The sequence below is a fragment of the Chiloscyllium plagiosum genome, unplaced genomic scaffold, assembly GCF_037043375.1.
Source record: "Chiloscyllium plagiosum isolate Xiang-an unplaced genomic scaffold, Cpla_swu_hap1 HiC_scaffold_25, whole genome shotgun sequence".
Lineage (NCBI taxonomy): Eukaryota > Metazoa > Chordata > Chondrichthyes > Orectolobiformes > Hemiscylliidae > Chiloscyllium > Chiloscyllium plagiosum.
Window position 1 is genome coordinate 46,264,932 of NW_028270163.1, and position 22,233 is coordinate 46,287,164.

Below are 22,233 nucleotides of genomic sequence, written 5' to 3' on the forward strand. Positions count from 1 at the left end.
GAGAGGGTATTTTCAGTGGCCTACCCCTGCATCTCATCTGTGTGTTTGTTCACAGTGAAGTACATCTTTATTAAGGCAAGAACCTGTCCTACTAAGTGGCTTTTCTCTACTACCTAAACTAAGTAAGTATATTGGTCTATTCCAGGAAATAAGATGACAGCAGCAAGTCTATCGACAGTTTATACAACATTAATAGCAGTGGTGAGGAACCATCATACTGTTTCTGATTCTCATAACTGGAGACTCCAGTGCAAAAGCACACAAAGGCTGAGGAAAAGTGTAATTAACAACTATCAGCATTCATTTGCAATTGACCACAAAATCTACACCAATAAGTGGCAACATAATTGCATAGATCCAACACAATATCAGTTCAGTCTATTTTGGAAATGAAGAAGGTTTCCACATACTTGGGGCAGAAAGATTGGCAGAACTCTCAACGTTAACAATAAATAAGACCATAAGCAAGCAGTTTATTTCTGAGTACGTACTGCTTGATAGTGCTGTCAACAACCCCTTCGTTCACTTTGCCAATGACTGAGTATAAAATGATAGGATGGAAACACAAATGCAGCAATGACAGGACAACTTCCAGTTTTTGGCTGAAAACTGGCATGTAACATTTCACTTTTGCCAAGCAAAGACTACCTCCTACAAGAAAGAATCTAACCAGTGACATTCAATGGCATTACCATCCCCTTACTATCAACATCCTGGGGATTAGTAATAACCAGAAAATTAAATGGACTAACCGCAGAGGTCAGAGGCTAGGAATCCTGCAGTGAGTAACTCATCTCCTAACTCACCAAAGCCTGTTCACAATTTACAAGGGACAAGTCGGTGGTTGATCAGAATGTCTGGATGAGTGCAGTTCCAACAACCCTAAAGAAACTTGATGCAATTCAAGACCAAGCAGTTTGCTTGGCAGGCATCAAATTCACAAACAATCATTCCCTCCATCACAGACACTCAACAGCAGCAGGGTGGACTATCTACAAGATACACTGCAGAAATTCAACAAAGCTCCTCTGACAGCACCTTCCAAACCCACAACTACCACCACCTAGAAGGACAAGCAGCAAGGTAAATGAGAATACCATCACCTACAAGTTCTCCTCCAAACCACACATCATCCTGAGCTGGAAATATATTATCATCCCTTCAATAGTACTGGGTCAAAATCATGGAACGTCTTCCTCAGTGGGATTTTAGGGCTAACTACAGCAAAAACACTGCAGCATTTTCTCAAGAGTGACCAGGGATGGGCAATAAATGCTGCTCCAGCCAGCAGAACCCACACCCATGAATGAATGACGAAAAAATATAAACCCGCTTTGTGTGTACAGGATCTAATAGGCAACTATCCACATTGCCAGGCTGGTGCCAATATTAATATGTTTTGCAATTTAGGGGAACAGCTTGGCTTCGGACACAGTTAATTCTTCAGTACTCCTGTCAGAATGTTGTCAGGGCCCATGGCCATTATAACATCCTATGCCTTTCAACAGATATCATGTTGAATGACGGAATTGGTTGAAGACTGGCATCGATGATACTAGGATCGTCAGATGGAGGTCAAGATACATCATCCACCCAGCACTTCTGGTTGAAAACGGATGCACGTGCATCTGCCTTGTCTTTAGCACTAATATGCTGTGAACCCCATGGAGGTGAATGGAGATATTGTAGGCCCTCCACTGTTTTTCAGATGTTTAATTGTACACCATGAAACAGCTGGACGTGCAGTGACTGCAAAGCTTTGACATGATCTGCTGTGCATGGGATTGCTTAGCCACATTACCTGTCCTGTGTTGCAGATTCACCAGGGTTGACATCTCATTTTTAGGTATGCCTGGTGCTGTTCCTGGCAAGCCCCGATACATTGTTCATATATATGAACCATGTAAACCTGACAAATAGTCAGCCAGTAATCACAACTTCTGTAATAAATGAGTTATGATCATGATTAGTGAAATTTAAGAATTTTAGGTTGTCTACATTTAGTACTCAGTTTACAATATGCAGAACTGAGTCACAAGGGGTTTAAAAATGAACACTGGGAAACATATCTCGAACCCAATGCTGCTGCAAATTTTATTCTGGGCTTGCACATGTGCCTGTGTCTCATCATGGGGCAGCTGGTTCACTGACTAATATTTAAGCAAAGTTTTTACAGTGCAGTTGCTAGACAGATTTCCCGGAACTCATGAAACTTGGCAACTAGAAAGACGTGCAGCAGGCTACAGATAATAAGCAGTTTTTAATAGCTCTGCTTGTGAGCCAAGATTAGTTTTATTTTACCATTCAAGCCCTCAAACAAACAATCCTTTATTAATCACAACTGCATCGCAATGCCACAATTAGCTGATTCCTCTACCCTGCCCCATTCATTACCTTTTATCATTGACCTCCTGATCACCAATCTGCCAACACCCTACATCTCCAAACCACCTAAACCGGCCTCCACTTCCCAACACCAGCACCATCACACAAGCCCCCATCAATATTAATTCTGAACTCCTGCAGTTAAATTTGCTGGCTGGAAACTGTCCAGCTGCTGGGCAGGAAACAGAATTTTTTTTTTAAAAAAGTGACAGAACCCCTCTCACTAGCTCCAGGGATTCCTGATTCACTGGTCGTGTTACCTTCTACCCAAACACCTGCCTGCTGCAATAATTTTTAGAAGTTCAGCCATTTTTTTTCATACTTACCCACTAACAATGACATTGTTGTCGAAGAGGTAGACTTTGATGTGTTGCAGTCCAATTATCTCATTGAACCGTTCTGGAAGAAGGAACTTAAGAATACCTCGGAGATCCGGAGTGTGATACAAAGAAACACGCACTTGATTTGGAAATTTCTTTAACAATGGAATCAGCATAGTTCGAGAATTCTTCTTGCCTATAGGGAGTGACACAACACAATTATACCTCGAAGGATGACCAACATTCAGTTTAAAAAGAACATGTCAAAATGCTTAATGGGGGGGATTTAATAAACTGTAAACAGAATAAATGCCCAAAACTTCGCATTTAAAAAATATTTCACTTTGAAGCACACTTCGTAGATTTGAAATAGTGCCTTACAAGGGACAAGTCCAACTTATATTTTCTCCATTATTCATCACCCCACGCTACAGACTAAGAAACGACTGAAAACATGGACACAGCATATTCCGAGGTCACTACGTAGATCGTCTGTATTCAGACAAGAGTGTAGTCAGGAGGAAGAAAAATGGAAGCAATTTGCATTTTCTCTTGTCCCTTTGTTGGGAAAGGCCAGAGCTCTCTTTCTCAGTTTTATTAGCTTATTCCTTCAAGGCAAAAAAAATAAACCTGGGATCTTCAGTCACAAAATAAAAAACAAATCATAACAGAACCCACTAGTAGAAATCTAAGAATATTAGTGCATTAACTTAACACCAACCTCCTGAAAACCTACAGTAAGAATAACTATAAGAATAACAGCATGCTTCAATAGTTCTGCTTTCCTAATAGAAGGTAGATAAAATCTTTCATTTCCTCGCTTTTCCCAAGAACTATATGGATGTACCAAAACTACATGCAGTGGTTCAAGAATTTTCCTCACCATTACCCTCTCAAGGACAATTAGGCATGGGCAGTAAATGCTGGCTATCTTGTGAAAGAACATTGTTTTAAAAATTCAAAATAACTACATAAAGTACAATTTTGTTTATTAGAATGCAAAGTTTTTATCAAAGAAAGAAAGCAATAAAAGTACACACAATAGACAACTGGACATACAACATAAATTACCAATAAAATTTAATGTTATTCATGTAAACTGAATTCACCTACATTTGCATTATTTTAACGCTAATCGTATCAAACGACTTGAGGAATATCTATTGTTTTATGCGGTAACAACTGTTCCTATCTACGTACCTCTAGACCCTCTTGTGCAATCCAGCAGAACAGAAACTCTGAGATCAGATTTTGGAGTTTCATCCTGTGATCGTTGCAGTGTTTCTTCAATGCAATCTACCTAATAAAAACAAGGTTACAAATCATATTTCAGTAGTTGAAATTGAAATATCAATGCCGTTAGCACTGATCAAACTTTAAATCCCACTTTAATTTTCAGTCCTAGAAATCTAAATGTGTTAGTTTAGTGGTCCCTCTAATTTAAAAAGACCTTTTTTTGGATTTCACCCATTAAAACGGACTTAAATTTCCACCTTCTGTTGTTTTAGCATTGTAACGTGGCAGAGTAGAACAGTGGAAACAGACATAATTAGTACAGGATTTTCATAGATTTGAAAATTAATAGAACAAAATAGACTAACTTCAAATTAGACTAACGAGTTAATCAGCTAGGAGAAAGTGAGGACTGCAGATGCTGGAGATCAGTCAAAAAGTGTGGTGCTGGAAAAGCACAGCAGGTCAGGCAGCATCCGAGAAGCAGCAGAGTCGACGTTTTGAGCATAAGCTCTTCATCAAGAATGTGACATTCCTAAAGAAGAGCCTTTGCTCGAAATGTAAACTCTGCTGCTCCTCAGATGCTGACTGGCTGTGGTTTCCAGCACCACACTTTTTAACTCATTAATCAAGACTTCGACCTGCATATAATGCCTATGTGATCCACATTACTATGTAGACGGGGTTGAGATGTGTTGGCAGCCATAATACCACCATACTATAAGTTTCTTCTAAAAGATATTCAGGAGTTTCACAGATAGCTAAGTCTGCCAGGGGTAAGGCAGAGGCCACAAGCCTATATGGGTGGAAGTTTGTATTCAAAGTGAAAAGCCCACATTCATGAGGATTTGAAACAAGATTTGAACATTCGCCCATATCGAGATAGAGGGAGAATCTCTAGGGAAACTGCCACTGCAAAAGCTAGTTCTGAGATCTAAAATTTCTAGATCTGAAAAACAAAAGAATGTAAGTAGCTCCTTGGGAGCCTAAAATTATTTTTGATTGGCTCCAAGAGAAATTAGTATCTATTTATGGGATAGTGCTACACATAAATATGAAGTGGGATCCTCAGTTGCATTAAAAGTAAAAGGAGAAAGTTTTGCTTTGTATTTTAAAATATAAGCAACATATGAAAAGACTGTTTAGACAACCTTGCTTTTGATCTGCTTGTTGCAGTAAAAACTTTAAAATGTCAAATCTGTCTGTCCTTTAAATTGGTCACTGGAAATCGGAATTTCTTTTAAAAGCTATAGGTCTTGAAAGGGGTTGCTAAAACATCTACACATAAAATACATTGACTGCTCATCTGTCACACTCTTATAAATTTACATTTTTGTTTTAGAAATAATACTTAATTTTAGAATCATCTGATGTGCAAATAAATTAGAGACATCAAACTGAAACTTACAAAGATTACTAATTTGCAAACAGGCTACAGCTACCTTTATTCCAATGAATGAACAGACCAGTTCAGCAGAAGTTGAGAAACAGTAAATGACAGTTTAAAAGTTCAAACACTGCATTCATGGAAATATTGCCCAACTTTCGCAAGCAAGCACAAATCCTGTTTGCGCTACTTGTATCAAAAAGAAGCCAGCACAAAGATTTATAGTCAACCGAGCTAACTGTCCAAAACTCCAAGAAATCTATACTGCACACACGGAAATACTTAAATCATCCTGCCCAGAATTACACTTTGCAACAGTAATTGATTTCATTGACATGACCCTGAGTCCACTCTCCACTTAAAACTTAACCAAAATAGACATGGTTCAGCAAACATCATGGCTCAGTTCTGAGGAAAGAAAGTTGTATCTGACTTGAAGTTAAAACAATTTCTCTCTCCACAGATACTGCTCGTCCTAAGATTTTCCAGCATTTGCTGATTTTACTTCAGAGTTCCAAACATTTGTTAATATACACTCAAATGTAGTAATGCCCTTCCTTTTCTCTCATCCTTCCAAATCCCAGAAACAAAAGGTGACAGCAGGAAAATCTATTCACAGGTCTCCACAGAGGCTGAGATACACAGGGAGTTCTTGTTTAATCTTGCAGTTGTGAGTATCATTTCATCTTAATATCGCTATGTTCGTAGGACGGGAAATATTGTTGAGCGCTGCAACATTCATATGATCTGCTTATAATACCTTACCTGACCACATGGTTTCATTTTGGAGTGACCGCTCCCTCTCAAACTAGTGGCCGCTCCCAATATCTCCACATCCCTCACCACTGTCCAAGGTCCCATGTGACAGAGGCAGAACAGAGGGTGTCAGCCACTGCCAAGCTCAGCAGTATCTCCTCCCCATCTCCCCTACTCTGCTCTCAGGGCTGTTGCCACTAGCAGTCTCACCCCATTCATTGGATGCTGCCTACGACAGAAGTTGGAAGCCTTCTGCCTTCTAACTACCTACCACTTCTTTCTCCCAACACTCCTCTGCTCTCCTTCACCTTCACCACCTCTTCCATTCAGTCTCTTTCCTCTCCTCTCTACTCATTCCTCTCCCTTCCACACTCTCACCCCTCATCAATCCCCCTTCTCCTATCCCCAGCCCAAAGGGCTGGAGCCAACTCACTGAGCTCAGAATCTACTTAATGGAGTCATAGAGCCACACAGCACGGAAACAGACCCATCAGTCCAACCAGTCCAGGCCGAACATAATCTTAAACTAAACTAGTCCCACCTGCCTGCTCCTAACCCATATCCTTCCGAACTTTCCTTTTCAAGTACTTATTGAAGTAAAGCAAGAGTCCATGGTGTTAGGGGCACTACATTCGTAGTATATTGTTAGATGATCGTCTTCTATTAGATAGTCAGAGTGCTGGAATACGTGGGCATTTTTAGGAGAGTAACTTGAATCCAGCAGAGTACCACAGGGATCAGTGCTGGGATCACAATTATTTTAATGACTTGGAAGAGAGAAGTGAATATACTAAGCTAAGTTTGTGAATGTAACAAAACGAAGTGGAAAGGCAAATAGTGAGGATGACACAAAGACTCTGCAGAAGGATGTAAATAAAGGACTGGGTAAAAACTAAGCAGATGGAATATAATGCGGAAAAATGTGAGTTAATGCACTTTGGCTGGAGGAGGAGGAGCTGACTATTATTTAAATGGAGTCCTTGAGCACAAATCATAATAAATCCTGCATACAAGCTCAACAGGTAATAAGCAAGGAAAGCAGAACATTGCTAATTATTTCAAAGGGAATGGACTATAAAAGTAAGAAATCTTGCCAAAAGTATACAACTATAAACTCATTAAGCCACACCTGGAATACGTGAATAGTTTTGGGCCTCTTAACTAAGGAAAGATGTGCTGGCATTGGTGTCAGTCCGGAGAAAATTGATCCTAGACATGGAGGAAAGATTGAGTAGGTTGGGCCTATACTTAGAGGAGTTTCCACAAATGAAAGGTAACCTTCTGAAACATAGTGGACTTGAAAAGATGCTGAAGGGTTGTTTCCCTTTTGGGTAGAGTCTAGGATTGATCGGCATAATCTCAGAGTAAGGGGTTGCCCGATTAGGGGAGAGGTCAGGATGTATTTCTTCTCTCACAGAGTAATGAATCTGTGGAACTCTTTACTGCTGAGCACTGTCGAGACTGGCTCATTCAGCATATTCAAGGCTGAGATAGACAGAATTTTAATCAATATGAGAAAGAAGCATTATGGAGAAAAGGTAGGGAAAGGGAATCCACGATCTCACTGAATGGTGATCAGTTTCAATGTGCCAAATAACCTACTTCTGTTCTTACATCATATGGTGTAATTATTGTTTAATTCCAATAAAATGCACAAAATACAATACCATTCAATAATTAACTTCTGGGGTCCTCCAGTATGTTACCCACCAGCTCCTGCTCCAAAGGTCCTGTCCCAAGGTATAAAGAAGCCATAACGATTCTCTTCTTAGCCATTTTGATATGTTCCTATTTATATAAATCAATACAGAACATTATTTCAATTCAGTTAACAATAATGTAAACTTATGAAAGTTATATTGCTGTATACCAACAATTAAGTCAAAATGAACACGAGATATTGAAAGTTTTAATCGCCATGAGTGTAGACTATAATCCACTACCTATACATGCATCAAGGTGACGACAAAGTGGGCAACCTCTCATTCTAATCTTTGTTCTTATTATAAATCATTTTTTAATGACATTAAATTGGAGGTACACAATTATATAATTATGAATATATATGAATATAGTTTTTAATGTAATTTTTTGGTTAATTAATTTTGCAGATTTAGTACACCTAAGAATTAAAGAAATTTATCTAAACCTTCTAAACAAATTTCTCCAACAATTCCAAAGATAATAAACTTACTTGTATCTTTTGCAATGTGTCAATTGTATGCTGTCAATCTGCAAATAAAAAATTTCCATAACTTGTTTTTTAATTCAATGTTTGATACAGAATTTACTGGATGGAGAGTGAAGTTTCTATGATTGCACATCTTAAACCTATAAATCAGCCTCCAAAAAAATTTCTGACGTGGCATTTACATTATTCCCATCTGTCATCTATTCTCTTCCTTCGGTGAGACTGCAAATCACTATTGAAATTTAGATTTTTTAAGTTATTTTTCAATTAACTGTTCAGGCATGTTATGACACCTCTGCAGCAGGTGGTATTTAAACACAGAACATTTCACACAGACACTACCATTGCACCACTTTGTCTCATTAGCATGCACCTCAGCACCAACAACAGCAGTGGGAAGCTCTCAGCTCTTTAGTCAATGTGGAATGAATCTCAGAGCATGCAGATGAAAGAATACATTGCACTCCACTTACAGGTTCTACTGATAATTCTACAGTAGTGATGTGATGGTGGTAGCAACAAAATAAAACTGCAATTTTATGCAGAACTTCCAAAGGACATCTGTGGACTAAATTAATCTTACTTATAATTCTCAAGATATAGGACAAGGCTCTGCCATAATTGGTCTGAGAAAATGATAACAGACCTGCTCGGTGATCTATCCACTGAAGTGCTAATTCTAACAGTCAACCCTACTGGAGAGGAACTGAATTGTATATATAACAGGTACCAAGTGTCCTCCAAATGGCATGCGTGAAAGAAAATGGTGTTTTCGATGAGAATATTACAGCCTGATAGTATAAATTCTCTGCCTAGTATACTGAGATTTGAAATCATTCTCTGGATTATTAGTCCAGGCCTCCAGATTACAGTAAGAGAATGCCTATACTATTACATTGAATTCCTCAAAAACTTGGCATGTGCAGCTTTAAAAAATTTGCTGCTACTGCTCTGCAACTTCTGGTGAATCACTGCTACAGCAGATCCAACTTAGATGCAAAAAATACCATACAAAGTTGTATGCTCTGATGCTCTGAACTAAAAAAAAACACAAACCACTTAAGTGGCAATTCTAACAGTCAACTAACTCTTTAAAAACTGAAAACCATCATATGTACATGTGTACAAGTGCATGTGAAATGGTCGGGTGCATTACACATTTTTCCAAGGTAGATGAAGGAATAAAAAATGAAGAGCATACAAAAAGACCAACACCAAAAACCAGAATGTTCTGAGCCTTTTGCAATCAAATTTAGAAATATGCCATACACAAGATGACATTGCTCACATGCTCTGATGGTAATCCATTTTGCACATTAACTTACCTTCATTGTTTCATAGAACTCTGAGGGGGAACTTAGCACCTTCACCTGACTGCCTGAAATTCCAAAAGCTGGAACAAACTCCCCAATCCACTGGAATCGCTGAATATTGTGTGCATATGCACTGCAAGGAGGAGATGGCACTTCAGCCTGTGGTTTGGCCTGACACAGTAATGGAGCCAACAGCAAGTACGATGACCTAGGCACAAAAAAGTTCTCAATTAAAAATATAGCAACAGGATAGTTGAAAGTAGTTGAGATAGTAGAGAAGGTTGGAGGGTTTGAGCAATAGGAAGAGGCTGAATAGGCTGGGGCTGTTTTCCCTCAGACGTCAGAGGCTGAGGGATGGCCTTACAGAAGTTTATAAAATCATGAGGGGCCTGGATAGGGTAAATAAACAAAGTCTTTTCCCTGGGGTTGGGGAGTCCAAAAGAGGAGGGCATAGGTTTAGGGTTAGAGGGGAAAGATAATAAAAGAGACCTATGGGGAACTTTTTCATGCAGAGGATGGTACTTGTATGGAATGAACTGAGGAAGTAGTGAAGGCTAGTACAATTGCAACATTTAAAAGGCATCTGGATGGGTATTTGAATAGGAAGGGTTAGGAGGAATATGGGCCGGGAGCTAGCAGGTGGGACTAGATTGGGTTGGGATATCTGGTCGGCATGGATGGGTTGAACCGAAGGGTCTGTTTCCGTGCTGTACATCTCTATGACTCTAACGTGGATCAGGGAGGGCAGTTGACCAAGTTCACCTTGTCTAGATCGTCACACCCAAGCAAATCATTATTCAATTGCTGGAAATCAGCGACTCTATCTGCATTTATTAGTACACAGCCATAATATGTAACCTAACTTTCTAGTTAAGTGTTGCTCCTGACATTTTCAAACAATCAATTCTTACTGACTGCTTGTGTACACATGCCAACAATATTAAGCCTATCTTTCAAATTAAAAAGTTCTTAGGACGTTTAACAGTTGATTTCTGTGGCCCAATGTACTTTTTCCTGGAAACTGAATCACTAATTTGAACCTAGTTGATACAATAGCTGAGATATATTGCTGCTAATGCACATGTTCCTTGATATCAGCAAGTGCAGCCTTTCCAAAATGTAATCTTTTTTCAGTATAACACACGTTTCAAATGCACTGTGGCTCGCCAGAAGGGTCCCTCTGGTTGTACTGAGGGACAGACAGCAGATATGGGCTATGCAACAGGTATCAAATCTCAATATTTATGAATAAAAAAATCACATTCCTTTTACATACTAATTTACTGATCAAGAGCTGTAAAAAGAAATACAAATTTTGGCTGTGACAACTCACATACCTCTCAAAAAAAACAGACAAGTAACATTTCCACACTTCAGCTCCCACGTAAGTCTTTTAATAATTTGCAGTGTGAACATTACACATTCCAACCAAACCGCTGGATGCTCTGTAAGCTTGCATTCCACTCCAACCACTTCTTTCTGGGAATTAATGCACTATAATGCTTTTACAGGCCCGTAACTTTTTAAGAGATAAATCTGTAAGTGGTCAAAGGATATTACTGAAGGATAAAATTTCACTTTTTAATACTTTTAATGTAACAAAAACTAAAACCAACATAGATGAAACATTTATATAACAAGCAACACCTTACTAAAGGAAATGATTCTGCTGAGTCTCAGTCTTACAAATTGACTTCCATCAGCAAATCTCACCTCAGCAACTCCTGTTCCTTTCACCTCCAAAATTCTGTTGCTTTTGTCCCCTTTCTTTCAAATAGAAAACCAACTCTTTGGAACATCCTACATCATTAACACAAGTTTACCCTTCTCTCACAACAGCAGCTTTGTTGCTTCGCTGCCCAGGAGAATATGTCTTGACTATTTCTTGCTACTCATGTGTTTGGTAAAACTGCTGTTTCTTTACTGAGAATTACTGTGGAAAGACATAAAAACTGTCACTTAATATTTTGATAAGTTTAGTTGGGCTTCTCTCCCACTGTCACAAGATCTCGGAGAAGGAATGTTTAGTGTGAACATTCGCCCCACCCCACCAGAACACCTATTTCACCTCAAGTTAAAATGAATTTTTCAGACATAGTTGTCTTTTAAGATGTAACAAGAGGAAAAGATCAATAGTTGTTTACCTGACATTAGAGCAGCGAGGAATCTGCAATTACAGAGGAACCTATATTATCCAAATGAGATGGGCGGACACTATTTCGTTTGGATAGATTATTCAGTTAACTGATTTCCCCTGGGGCTGGGAGTTTTCTGTGAAGTCTGCTCTTCATTCAGGAGACTAGGCAGCAGCACACCGTGCACGAGCCCCCACATAAATTTATTTTGTTATGCTTTATAATAATACATGAATTATAACAGTTCAAAGTAGATAATTAATTAGAAATCCAAAGGATGCTAATACTCAGACTGTGGGCTGATTGTTCTGATTTCATTGTTAAACTTGTTCCTTACACAAATATCAATATAAGATAGGACACAAGCCTTTTTCTATGCTGTAAGAAATGATTATATGGTTATAAGGTTTATAAGTTTATGTTCTGAGAGTGTGTCTATAAATGTATACATCTATAAAATAAGGGTAAAATGAAGGATGTCATGTCACCTGTTCCAAAGTCTGCCTGACAACAGGTGTGAGTGACATAGCTATTAGATTAAAGGGAGACTCAGATTGCTCTGCTCAAAAGAATGCAAAAGGTGTTCACAGCTGGTGACAATACATCAGCAATACATCGACAGTGGCTCGACTTCCAGTATTTCCAAAGTCCCAGGAAAGTGATAAGAATATCAGGTTGTAAATGGTTATGTATGTGATTCATAACGTGTTTTGAGAGGTTAAGAAAAACCCATGGTCAGATCAGGTTTGCTAAAATATCACGAAAAAGTTAGACAACTAGGATCCGAGAAAGACAGAGCACAACTAGAAACGAAAAGTCTCTGTGGTTATAACGCAGATGTGCAGGCAGGAAGCTTGTGCTTGAATTGAAAAATAACTAAATTTGAAGCATTAAAATTCACCCAGCTTATGCGAGGGAACCTCCAGAAAAATTCTCAACATGAAGAAATGGCTCTAGGAGAACTGACTGTCTACTTAAAAGAGAGTGAAACATAAAAATGCTTTTTTCTCAGTTGTGTTAAAAAGTTAAATTTAAAATATATATTGCCAACAAAACAATGATTAGCTAGTGGTGCTTTTACTTGCTTTGTACAGTAAAACATTTAAATTAAATCTTAACCATTATATGTTAAACTGTGAATTTGCTGTTACAAGTTGAAGTTACAAGTTATCAGTTTTTATAAAGATGTAATAAAGTCATTAATAAATACAAGAAATTCAACGCAAGGAATATCAAGAAAGTGTAAATGCAATTGACAGGATGTGAGAAGAGTAAAGAAACAGCGTAACATTGACTCACTTAACAACTGGATAAAAAACTGGCTTAACAGTAGGACTCAGAGGGTGGTGACAGAGGGCTGTTATTCAGACTGGATCGGTGCTGGGTCCACCGTTGTTTGCCATTTATACAAATGATTTGGATGAGAATGTAGGAGGCATGATCAATAAATTTGTGGAGGGTATCAAAATTGGTGATACAGTGAACAGTGAAATAAGGTATCTAAGATTTCAACAAAATCTTGATCAGTGGGCAACGGGCTGTGAAGTGGCAGATGGGAGTTTAATTTGGATAACTGAGAGGTGCTGCATTTTGGGAAGACAAACCAGGGCAGGACCTACGCAGTTAATGGTAATGCCCTGGGGAGTGTTGTCGAAGAGGGACTGAGGGTGCAGGTACACAGTTCTTCGAAAGTGGCATAGCAGGTAGACAGGGTGATGAAGGCAGCATTTGGCATGCTTGCCTTCATTGGTCAGAGCACTGATAGGACTTGGGAAATTATGTTGTGGTTGTACAGGACATTGATTAGGCCACTTTTAGAATACTGCGTACAATTCTGGAGGTTGCCCTGCTACAGGAAAGTTATTGTTACACTGGAAAGGGTGCAGAAAAGATTAACAAGATGCTGCTTGGACTGGAGAGTTTGAATTATAAGGAGAGGCTCAGACTTTTTTCCACCCAGAGTGTCGGAGGCTATAAACATCTAATAAATATAGATGTTTATAAAATCACAAGTGTCACAGATAAGGTGAATAGCCAATGTCTTAACCAGGCAGGGGAGTTCAAAACTAAAGGGCATAGGTTCAAGATGTCACACCAGGGTGGAACTTATACAGTTCATGGTAGGGCCCTGGGGAGCATTGCCGAAGGAAGAGACCTAGGCGGGCAGGATGCATAGTTCCTTGGAAGTGGAGTCACAGGCAGACACGGTAATGAAGGCATTTAGCACACTTGCCTTCATTGGTCAGAATACTGAGTACAGAACAACCTCAATTATCCAAACATCAATTACCCAAATTTCAGATTATCTGAACAAGATCTCAGGGTCCGGTAAAAACGCTACCCATTATCCAATGGTCCAATAGCCGAACTCTCAGTTATCTGAGCAAAATACTCCCCATCCGTCTAGTTCAGATAATCAAGGCTGTTCTGTACAAGAGTTGGTATGTCATGTTGCAGCTGTACAGGACACTGGTAAGGTCACTTTTAAAATACCGTGTACGATTCTGGTTCCCCTTCTATAGCAAAGATGTTGTTAAACTCAAAACAGCGCACAGAAAAGAATTACAAGGATGTTGCTGGCACTGGAAGATATTTTTTCTGGAGGGAAAGGCTGGATAAGATGTGACTTTCTTCCCTGAAGCATTGGACACTGAGGGGTGACCTTATTGAGGTTTATAAAATCATGAGGGGCATGGATAGGGTGAATAGCTAAGGCTTTTTTCCTAGTGTGGAGTAGATCCAAAACTAGAGGGCATAGGTTTAAGGTGAGAGGGGAAGGGTTTAAAAATGACCTGAGGGAAAACTCTTTCACAAAGAAGATGATGCATGTATGGAACGAGCTGCCAGAGGAGGTGGTAGAGATGGGTACAATTACAGCATCGAAAAGACATTTGGCCTAGTACATGGATAGGAAAGGTTTAAAGGAATATGGGCCAAATGTAGGAAAATAGGAGTAGTTCAATTTAGGATACTTGGTCAACATGGATAAGTTGGACTGAAGAGTCTGTTTCCATGCTGTATGACTCTATCTAGTTCTTTATTACTCTCGTTTTGAAAAGTGTGTGCTGGAAAAGCGCAGCAGGCCAGACAGCATCTGAGGAGCAGAAGAATCGATGTTTCGGGCATAAGCCCTTCTTCAGGATTCTCCTGCTCCTCGGATGCTGCCTGGCCTGCTGCGCTTTTCCAGCACCACACTTTTCAACTCTGGTCTCCAGCATCTGCAGTCCTCACTTTCTGCTCCTTTATTACTCTCGCTCCAGCTCTCATGCTCCCTTCACTGACTCTTCAGCTGCTCTCTGCATTGGCAAACATCTGTCACTAGATGGAGCCATGTCATTAAACCCAAGCAGCTGCTGAGTGTAATCTTTCTTTGAATAGTAATTTACATTTTCAATGGCCCTCTTCTGATTAGTGTCTGAACTCATTTTTCCGACGCTGATTAAACAAAAAAAAACTACCTACCAGCCTTTCTTCATGTTTTTTATGGGCAAGCTGCTAAGGGAGGATCCTGCAAACCTCACCCAGTGCAGGAAACACAAACACACAATTTAAGAGCAAGTGTACGCCAGAAGCCCCATGAGCCTGCTCTGTGCCATTTCATAAGGTCATAGCTGACCTGCTTGTAACCTCAAATCCACAATCCCACGTACGCCCAGTGAACTTTCACCCTCTTATGAAGAATTTGCCTACCTCTGCATTAAAAATATTAAAAGTTTCTGCTACCACCACCTTTTGAGAAAGAAAGTTCCAAGAGTTCTGACACTCAGAAAACTTGTCACCTCTGTCTTAAACGGACACACCTCGCCTAATTTTTAAACACTGATCCCAAGCAATATTCTCTCCAAGCAGCACGATCAAGGATGTTCGTGCAGCAGCAAGAAAAATGAGAGAAACATCATCCCCTGGTGCTAGATTCTCTCACAAGAGGGAACACCCTCCCCTGACTCCCTCAGGATCTTATATAGGAAACTTGTTTTAACCAGCGCCCTCGATGAACCGGCAAAACTATGTACCTCAAATATTAGAAGTTTACTATATTATCGCAATCTCTGCAATGTCCCAATAGTCAGTTGAGGGTGCGAGTGAGTAAGCTCTCTGCCAGTAAGTATTATTTAAGCCAAAGTTGTATTTTTATTTAAGTGATTACAGTCATAGAGACGTACAGCACAGAAACAGACCCTTCAGTTCAACTTGTCCATGCTGACCACTTAGCCCATATCCCTCTAAATCTTTCCTATTCATATACCCATCCAGATGCCTTTTAAATGTTGCAATTGTATCAGCCTCCACCACTTCCTCTGGCAGCTCATTCCATACAAACACCACCCTCTGCATGGAAAAAGTTGCCCTTTAGGTCTCTCTTATATTTTTCCCCACTCACCCTAAACCTATGCCCTCTAGTTCTGGACTCCCCGACCCCAGGGAAAAGACCTTGTTTATCTACCCTGTCCATGCTCATGATTTTATAAACCTCTATAAGGTCACCCTTCAGCCTCCGACTCTCCAGGGAAAACAGCCCGTTTGTTCTGCCTCTCCCCATAGCTCAAATTCTCCAGGAGAAACTGAGGACTGCAGATGCTGGACCAGCAACACATTTTCAGCTCAAATTCTCCAGCCCTGGCAACATCCTTGTAAATCTTTTCTGAACCCTTTCAAGTATCACAACATCCTTCTGACAGGAGGGAGACCAGAATTGCACACAATATTCCAAAGGTGGCCTAACCAATGTCCTGTACAGCTGCAACATGATCTCCCAACTGCTGTACTCAAGGCTCTGTAGTAAAGAATTCCTCAGATTCATTACTCTGAGAGAGAAAATTCCTCATCTTAGAACATAGAACATAGAACAATACAGCACAGAACAGGCCCTTCGGCCCACGATGTTGTGCCGAACTTCTAACCTAGATTAAGTGCCCATCCATGTACCTATCCAAATGCCGCTTAAAGGTCGCCAATGATTCCGACTCTACCACTCCCACGGGCAGCGCATTCCATGCCCCCACCACTCTCTGGGTAAAGAACCCATCCCTGACATCTCCCCTATACCTTCCACCCTTCACCTTAAATTTACGTCCCCTTGTAACACTCTGTTGTACCCGGGGAAAACGTTTCTGACTGTCTATCTATTCCTCTGATCATCTTATAAACCTCTATCAAGTCACCCCTCATCCTTCGCCGTTCCAACGAGAAAAGGCCGAGAACTCTCAAACTTTCCTCGTACGACTTCCTCTCCATTCCAGGCAACATCCTGGTAAATCTTCTCTGCACCCTCTCCAAAGCTTCCACATCTTTCCTAAAGTGAGGCGACCAGAACTGCACACAGTACTCCAACTGTGGCCTAACTAAAGTCCTGTACAGCTGCAACATCACTTCACGACTCTTGAATTCAATCCCTCTGCAAATGAACGATAATACTCCATAGGCCTTCTTACAAGCTCTATCCACCTGAGTGGCAACCTTCAAAGATCTATGTACATAGACCCCAAGATCCCTCTGTTCCTCCACCTGACTAAGAACCCTACCGTTAACCCTGTATTCCGCATTCTTATTTGTTCTTCCAAAATGGACAACCTCACACTTGGCAGGGTTGAACTCCATCTGCCACTCCTCAGCCCAGCTCTGCATCATATCTAAGTCCCTCTGCAGCCGACAACAGCCCTCCTCACTGTCCACAACTCCACCTATATTCGTATCATCTGCAAATTTACAGACCCACCCTTCGACTCCCTCATCTAAGTCATTAATAAAAATTACAAACAGCAGAGGACCCAGAACTCATCCCTGCGGAACTCCACTTGTAACTGGGCTCTAGGCTGAATACTTACCAACTACCACCACTCTCTGCCTTCGACCGAAGACCTACCCTTCACAAATCCGTGCTGGCTGTCCCTAATCAAGCAGTGTCTTTCCAGATACTCATAAATCCTATCCCTCAGTACCCTTTCCATTACTTTGCCTACCACAGAAGTAAGACTAACAGGCCTGTAATTCCCGGGGTTATCCCTATTCCCTTTTTTGAACAGGGGCACAACATTCGCTACTCTCCAGTCTTTTTAACTTGCAACCCCTTATTCTGAAATTATGCCCCTTGGTCCAAGATTCTCCCACAAAAGTAAACCACCTCCACACAATTACTATTAAGCACCCTAAAAATCTTGTATGTTTCAACAAGGTTCTCTCTTCAATGTTCCAATCATTACAGGCCCAACCTTCTCAATATCTCAGGCAGGTAAAAACAATTACTGCAGATGCTGGAAACCAGATTCTGGATTAGAGTGGTGCTGGAAAAGCACAGCAGTTCAGGCAGCATCTGAGGAGCAGGGTCTCATCAAACAGCCCCTCCATACCCAGGGTATCATCCTCAATGAATCTTCTCTGGACTGTCTCCAATACCAGTATATCTTTCCTTGGAAAAGGCATCCTGTGCTCTGACCAGTGCCTTATATAGTTTTGGAAAAATCTTCATACTTTTATCCTCGATTCCCTTTGAAATAAAGTCCAAAATTCCATCTGTTTTCCCTGTTACACGCTGAACTTAGATGTTAACTTCTTGTGATTTATGGATGAGGCCTTCCAAATCCCTCTGTGCGGTGGCTTTCTGCAGACCTTCTCCACGTAAACAATATTTAGTTCCTCTACTTCCTTCAAATGTAGTGGACAGTGAAGAAGGTTACCTCAGGCGACAATGGGACCTTGATCAGATGGGCCAATGGGCCGAGAACTAGCAGATGAATTTTAATCTAGATAAATGTGACCTGCTACATCTTGGTACAGCAAATCAGGGCAGGACTTATACAGTTAACGGTAAAATCCTAAGGAGTGTTGCTAACAAAGAGAGCTTGGAGTGCAGGTTCATAGTTCCTTGAAAATGGAGATGCAGGTAGACAGGATAGTGAAGGTGGTATTTGATACACTTGCCTTTATTTGTCAGGTATATCAAGTATAGGAGTTGGGAGGTCATGTCACGGGTGCATAGGGCATTTGTTGAAATCACAGAATCCCTATAGTGTGGAAACAGGCCCTTCAGCCCAACAAGTCCACACCGACCCTCTGAAGAGTAACCCATCCAGACCCATTCCCCAACCCAATTACTCTACACTTACCCCTGACCAACGTACCTAACCCACACATCCCTGAACACTATGGGTGATTTAGCATGCCCAATTCACCTAACCTGCACATCTCTGCATTGTAGTAGGAAACCCACACAGACACGGGGAGAACGTGCAAACTCCACACAGACAGTCGCTTGAGGCTGGAATCAAATCCGGATCCTTGGCGCTGCAAGGCAGCAGTGCTAATCAGTTAGCCACCACGTTGTCCTGATTAGGTCACTTTTGGAACACAACATTCAATTCTCATCTCTCCTCTATTAGAAAGATGTCGTTAAACTTGAAAGTGTTCAGAAACGATTTACAAGGTTGCTAGGGTGGAGGGTTGGAGCTATAGGGAGAGGTTGAATAGGCTGGGGTGGTTTTCCTTGGAGTATCAGAGGCTGAGGGGTGATCTCATTGAAGTTTATAAAATCATGAGGGGCATGAATAGGGTGAATAGTCAAGGTCTTTTCCCCAGGGTATGGGAGCCCAAAACTGGAGGGCACAGGTTTAAGGTGAGAGGGGAAAGATTTAAAAGGGACCTAAGGGGCAACTTTTTCACACAAAGGGTGATGCTTGTACAGAATGAACAGCCAGAAGTGGTGATGGAGGTTGGTACAATACAATGTTAAGAGGCATCTGGATGGATATATGAATACAGAAGAACCTTGATTATCTTGCATTCGAGCATCCGAATTTCGAATTATCCAAACACGATTGCAAGGTCCAATGCTTGAATAAACTGTGTTGTCCAGCATTTGACTATCCGACATTCCATTATCCGAACAAAATACTCCCCGCCCATGTCATTCAAATAATCGAAGTTCCTCTGTAGTAAGGGTTTACAGAAATATGGGCTAAATGCTGGTAAATGTGACTAGATTAATTTAGGATATCTGGTCGGCACGGATTAGTTAGACTGAAGAGTCCATTTCCATGCTGTACATCTCTCTGAATCTTAAAATACATGAGCTCATATTTCTCCACATTACATGCCAAGGTTTTGTCTACTCCCCAAACCGGTATATCACATTCCATCAAGGAGAGCAATTAGTACAGGTGACTGGATGGCTGGTTTGCAATGCAGAGTGATGCTAACAGTACTGGTAACACCGGTTAAGGTTACCATGAAGGCCCCACCTTCCCAACCTTGCCCCTCACCTGAGGCATGGTGACCCTCAGGTCAAACTCACCACTAATTGTTGCTCTCGAATGACAGGAATAGTCTTATAGTCTTTGGGACAATGGCGACTTTAATATATCACATTCCATTAGCTTTCCTAATTACTCCCCTTACATACTCCCCTGCATACTATCCTTTTGTGATTCGAGTATCAGGACACTCATACTCCTCCGTATCTCAGAATTCTGCAAGCTCTCACTGTTTAGATAATATGCTTCTGTATTCTTCCTGAAAAATATCCCTTTGTAACCTCATTATATCGTCAACACAGTTTATTTTTCTACCTATATTTCTGACATCAGCCAAATATAGCAAGCATTCAGAACCATTCAGTACAGAAGAAGCCATTTAGCCAATCATGCCTGTTCTGGGTTCCTTTATCCAAGTCATTTATATAAATTGTAAAAATGCAAAGCCTCAGCACTGATATCTGTGGCACATCATTCATGATATCTTACCAATCAGCAAATGATTTATTTATGCCTACTCATTGTTTCTGATTAGCCAATCTCCTGTCCATGTCGTAAGATACCCAGGAGCCTTTCTTTTCACAATCATGTTTGATGTGGCACCTTATCAAACGCCTTCTGGAAATCCAAGTGCAGAACATCCACCAGTTCCTAGCACATTACTTCTTTAAGAAACTCCAATAAATTGGATAAATGTGATCTTACGTTTGCAAAATCATGCTGTTTGTGTCTGATTGCCTTGAATATTTCTACGTGCTCTGCTATAAGGTCTTTAACACTTTCCCTATGATAGATGTTAAGCCAACTGGTTGTAGTTTTTTTTTATCTGCACCCTCCCTTTTTGAATAAATGAGCTACATTTGCTGTCTCCCAACCTAAAAGTTCCTTCTACGAATTATTTTAGAAATTTAGCACCAAGACATTAACTATCTTACTAGCCACTGCTTTTAAGATTCTAGGATGAAGTTCATCAGGACTTGGGGCCTTATCAGACCACAACTCCAGCCAGTTGTCCAACATCACTTCCCTGGTGCTTACAATTTTCCTCAGCTTCCCCTTATATTTCCTAATTTAAAGCTATTTCTGGGATCTCACTCATATCTTCTATCATGAAGGGCAATGCAAAATACTGGATAAATTAGTAGGCATCTCATAATTTTCCATTGTGATCACAGGCTCACTTTCTATAGAGTCAATGATCATTGTCTTTACACTTTTTAAAACATATATTCAAACTCTTACCATCTGTTTTTATATTTCTAGCTAAATTAATCCCCTACTCTAATTTTGTCCCTCCTTATTAATTCTTCAATCATTCTTTGCTTTTCTGTTCTGTCCAATCTTTTGATCTACTACCTGTCTGCACAATTACATGCTTTTTTATGGTTTGATAATATCTTTAACTTTTCAAAGTAACCAGGTCTGCTACTGGGAATTTTTCAGTCACCCCAGGAATTTTTTTTGTCTTGAATTATATACTTATGCCATTGCATCTAAGTTGAACAATCTCAATCTAAATTGTCAACTCATTTTAGTTAGCTTGCTTTCATGCTGTCATAATTACCCTTATTTAAGTTTCAAATACTAATCTTGAATGCACTCTCCTCTCCATTAAAAAAATGTAAAATTCAATCATATCATGATCACTGCCACATTAGGGTCCCTTCACTGAAATCATTAATTAATCCTATCGAACTGCCAGGTTAGATTTAAGCTCTGTAGTCCTATCATATCCATTTTTTTATTCATTTGCTGGCTGGCCAGCATTGAGAGCCCATCCCTATTTGCCCTCAAGAAGGTGGTGGTGAGCTGCCTTCTTGAATCGCTGCAGTCCACTTGCTTGGGTTGACCCATAATGCTGGTAGGGAGAAAATTCCAGGATTTTGACCCAACTGTGAAGGAACGGTGGTATATTGCCAAGTCAGGGTGGTGAATGGCTTGGAAGGGAACCTGCAGGTGGTGGTGTTCCCAAGTACCTGCTGCCCTTGTCCCTCTAGTTGGGTTTGGAAGGTGCTGTCTAAGGATCTTTGGTGATTTTCTGCAGTGCATCTTGTAGATAGTACACACTGCTGCTACTAAGTGCCGGTGGCGGAGGGACTGAATGTTTGTTGATGTGGTGCCAATCAAGCGGGTTGTTTTGTCTTGGATGGTGTCAAGCTTCTTGAGTGTTGTTGGAGTTGAACCCATCCAGACAAGTGGGGAGTATTCCATCACACTCCTGACTTGTGCCTTGAAGGTGGTGGATAGACATTAGGGTGTCAAGAGAT

At 40.5% G+C, this 22,233-nt stretch overlaps 1 protein-coding gene across 3 annotated transcripts in view; it reads right to left on the reverse strand.

The window, feature by feature from the left end:
- The window catches only part of pgs1 (phosphatidylglycerophosphate synthase 1), a 55,738-nt gene that overhangs the window by 27,947 nt on the left and 5,558 nt on the right, over positions 1 to 22,233 (reverse strand). For 2 of the 3 annotated variants that reach the window (XM_043714925.2, XM_088000691.1), the window contains exons 2-5: positions 9,598 to 9,793; positions 7,792 to 7,869; positions 3,906 to 4,005; positions 2,712 to 2,901 (exon numbers count right to left, since the gene is read on the reverse strand). In XM_043714925.2, the coding sequence (XP_043570860.2) occupies positions 2,712 to 2,901; positions 3,906 to 4,005; positions 7,792 to 7,869; positions 9,598 to 9,793 (564 nt within the window). Of the gene's footprint in view, positions 1 to 2,711; positions 2,902 to 3,905; positions 4,006 to 7,791; positions 7,870 to 8,275; positions 8,314 to 9,597; positions 9,794 to 22,233 lie in introns of all 3 variants that reach the window. The other variant, XM_043714926.2, reaches the window with a different exon arrangement.